At 41.1% G+C, this 3,513-nt stretch overlaps 1 protein-coding gene across 1 annotated transcript; it reads left to right on the plus strand.

Annotated features, from left to right (window-relative positions):
* Positions 1 to 474: 474 nt before the first annotated feature.
* LOC131183791 (probable E3 ubiquitin-protein ligase EDA40) lies at positions 475 to 3,013 on the plus strand (the record flags this gene model as incomplete). The annotated part of the gene is made up of 2 exons (XM_058154384.1): positions 475 to 891; positions 989 to 3,013. Coding segments are annotated over 2 exons (2,163 nt in total), but the record flags the coding sequence as incomplete, so codon positions are not given.
* Between the last annotated feature and the right edge of the window lie 500 nt (positions 3,014 to 3,513).

Here is a 3,513-nt window from a genome sequence, read left to right on the forward strand (position 1 = left end):
CTGTCCTATCAGAAATTAGAAACGAGAAAAACAGGATTACAAACAAACAGAGCCAATCAATTGACTTGTTACTGTAGGTAGTGACCTACACTTGCCGGTCTCCATGCAAATGCCAATGCCCAACATTGCTCTATATGTATCGGATTGTGTATTCATGTCCTGTTCGGCTATTCCCAGAGAGAGAGAGAGAGAGAAACAGAGAGGGGTTTCAAAATTTTGGCAGCTACAGTGAGAGCTTTTCATGTCAGTGATCTTATGGGAGCCATCAAAAGAGAGAGATAGAAAGAACACAGCAACAGAACAAAAGAAATAGGAAGAAAGAGAAAAACGACACAAACCTTTCTCTTTGCGTCTCCTTCTTTTGTCTCCCCCTTAATTACTTACTCTCTCCACTCCTCCATGCTCAATCCATTTCCTCTCCATTTCACCCGCATCAAATCCTTCCACAGCTAACCCATCAAGTCTCGTTGAATTTTGTTTTTGACAAAGGTAACTGGTTGGAGAAGGGCGTTTTGCACATCCTTTCATAGAGAGCGAGAAGCCACTGTATTCACAGAGAAGCAGCAACACCACCACCATTGCAACAACAATTCCACCACCTCCAGTACCTCCAGTAACCATAGCCCAAGAATAAGCTCCAAGTTTGGATTTTTCTCCGATTCATCAGCACCCCGTTTACAATCTCAACCTGTATCAAACCCGAGTCTTCGTTGCCGAACAACCACAGCCAAAACTCCTACATCATCAGTACCCAATAGCCCAAAACTCCAATGCAAAACAAAAACACCAAAAAAATGCATCAGCCCCAGATTGTTCCACTTCTCCGATGCCTCTTCTCCTAAATCCCCATCCAGCTTCTCCCTCCTCAAAGCCAGCCTCCGCCTCTCCAAAGTAAGTATTCACTGTTCATTCCTTTCTATTAAATATAACTTCTTCGTTTTCAATGATCGCTAACCACTTACAAAATTCTTTCTTGTTTTATTTGCAGAGTAAATGTGGAATCTGCTTCCAGAGTGTGAAAAGTGGGAAAGGAACAGCGGTTTTCACAGCGGAATGCACCCATGTATTTCACTTCCCTTGCGTAGCCGCACACGTGAAGAGGCAGGATCTCCTTATCTGCCCTGTGTGCAGCGCCACCTGGAAAGAACAACCTTTGCTTTCTATCCACCACAAACCAGAGATCAAGAAATTAGACGAAAAGCTCAAAGACCTTTCAAAAACCAAGAACTTGAGAATCTACAACGACGATGAGCCTCTCACGTCTCCTTCTCCTGGTTCTGTCTTCAACCCTATACCTGAATTGGAAGAAAACGACGCCGAAGGTGATGACCACAATGCAGCTCAAGAGTTTCAAGGCTTCTTTGTGAATCCAGCTCCAGTTAGAGTGAGTAATCACGTCATGCTAAATGCCAAAAATGTGGAAGTCTGTTTGTTGCCGGATTCTGCTTTGCTGAATGATGGGAGGAGTTACCAGACGCACGTCGTCCTGCTCAAGGTCAGAGCGCCACCGTCCCTGGCTGCTCGTCGACGACCGCCTATTGATTTGGTGACTGTGCTGGACGTTAGCGAGAGGATTTGCGGGGTGAAGTCACAAATGATGAAGCATGTGATGCGACTACTAATATCTTCGCTGAATTCCACGGATCGATTGTCGATTGTGGCCTTCTCGGCAACGTCCAAGCGGTTGTTGCCGTTGACGAGGATGACGGCCGAAGGACGGAGATCGGCTCGTCGGATTATCGATGCTTTGGGAAGTACTGGTCAAGGGATGAGTGCAAACGACGCGCTTAAAAAAGCTGCAAAAGTGATTGAAGATCGGCGAGTGAAGAATCCGTTTTCCAGCATCATCATTATATCCAACGGTCACGATGACCAGTCTTACACGAACTCCATTGCTCAGAAGCGTCTGTCATTAATGGTGTCATCAATGCGCTTTTCTCACTTGGAAATCCTCGTACACTCCATTGGCCTCGGTGACTTTAGCGCGTGCAGGAACGCGCCACCAGAAGACGCATTGGCAAAGTGCGTGGATAATCTACTAAGCATTGCGGTTCAAGATCTAAAGCTTCAGCTCGGGTTTGTTTCCGGTTCAGCTCCAGCAGAAATAGCAGCGGTTTATTCACTCACAGGTCGGCCCAGTGTTTTTGGACCCGGTTCGGTCCGGCTCGGGGATCTTCACGCCGAGGAAGAGAGAGAACTACTCATAGAATTGAAAGTGCCGGCTTCTTCCACCGAGGGCCACCACTTGTTATCCGTACGGTCCTCGTTTAGAGACCCATCGTCACAGGAGCCAGTCTTATCCAAGGAAAAAGCCCTGATAATACCTCGAGCTCAAGCCGTTCGATCATCAGAGCCACATATCCAACGGCTGAGGGACCTCCACATCACAATAAGAGCAGTGGCTGAATCTCGGCGATTAATGGATCATAATGATTTATATGGAGCTTATCATTTGTTATCATCAGCTCAAGCATTGTTGATGCAATCGAGTGACTGCTCGGCTATCGAGCATCTGAGAAGGTTAGAGGCGGAGCTGGAAGAGCTGCATCGGCGAAGGCAGCAGGTGGTGTGGAGTCAGAGGCAGAAGGGGAGTCAACAAGCGGAGGAGAAGGTAGAGCTTCTTACGCCGACATCGGCGTGGCGAGCTGCGGAGAACTTGGCTAAAGTGGCGATAATGAGAAAGCATATGAACAGGGTCAGCGATTTGCACGGTTTTGAAAATGCCAGATTTTGATTTTTTTTTTTTTTTTTTTTGTTTCTTTTCATTGCCTGTATTCTCCAATGCAAAGAAATAGTATAAAGCCATAAAATAAAATTTTATGTAAGAAAAAAAGAGGAAAATGATTGAGTGGAGCCAGGTCCATAACAGTGACAAGTGGTCTTGTTTCCTTTCCTCAGCTAGGCTAGATTTTTATTTTTGGAAGTTATTGGTAGTCGTTTGTAATATGTGTAAATTGGAAGTACATGATAGACTTCGGAGGATTATGAATATGAAATGGGTTTTGTTTTGTTTTGTTTTGTTATGCTTTTTAACGTGTGCTTTTGGCGATTAAAATGCCACGAGTGGGTATTGGTGATTAAAATTTATATTATATATTTTTATAATTAATTTTAAAAATTATTTAATTTAACTTATAATAATCTATTTGTAAATCGTTAGTATTTATAAATTAATTTAAATTTATAAATATTTAAAATTTTAAATAATTATGTGTCTAATTAAATTATTTAAAATTAATAAATATTTATATATTTTTAATATGTTTAATAAAAAATAATTTATAAGTACATTCATTATTAAAATGTTTGGTTAAATTAATTTATAAGTATAAGATTTGTAAAGCATTAAAATAAAAAGTTGAGTCTTCCATCTGAATTTTTTTAGCTTATGAATTTAACATATAAACTTAAAAATTATTATAAATAAATTGATCAACTTAAATTTAGAAATTGTTTGGTTTAACTTACGAAAATTGATTTATAAATAATTAATATTTATAAATTAATTTAAAT

The sequence above is a fragment of the Hevea brasiliensis genome, chromosome 10, assembly GCF_030052815.1.
Source record: "Hevea brasiliensis isolate MT/VB/25A 57/8 chromosome 10, ASM3005281v1, whole genome shotgun sequence".
In the NCBI taxonomy this organism is placed as follows: domain Eukaryota; kingdom Viridiplantae; phylum Streptophyta; class Magnoliopsida; order Malpighiales; family Euphorbiaceae; genus Hevea; species Hevea brasiliensis.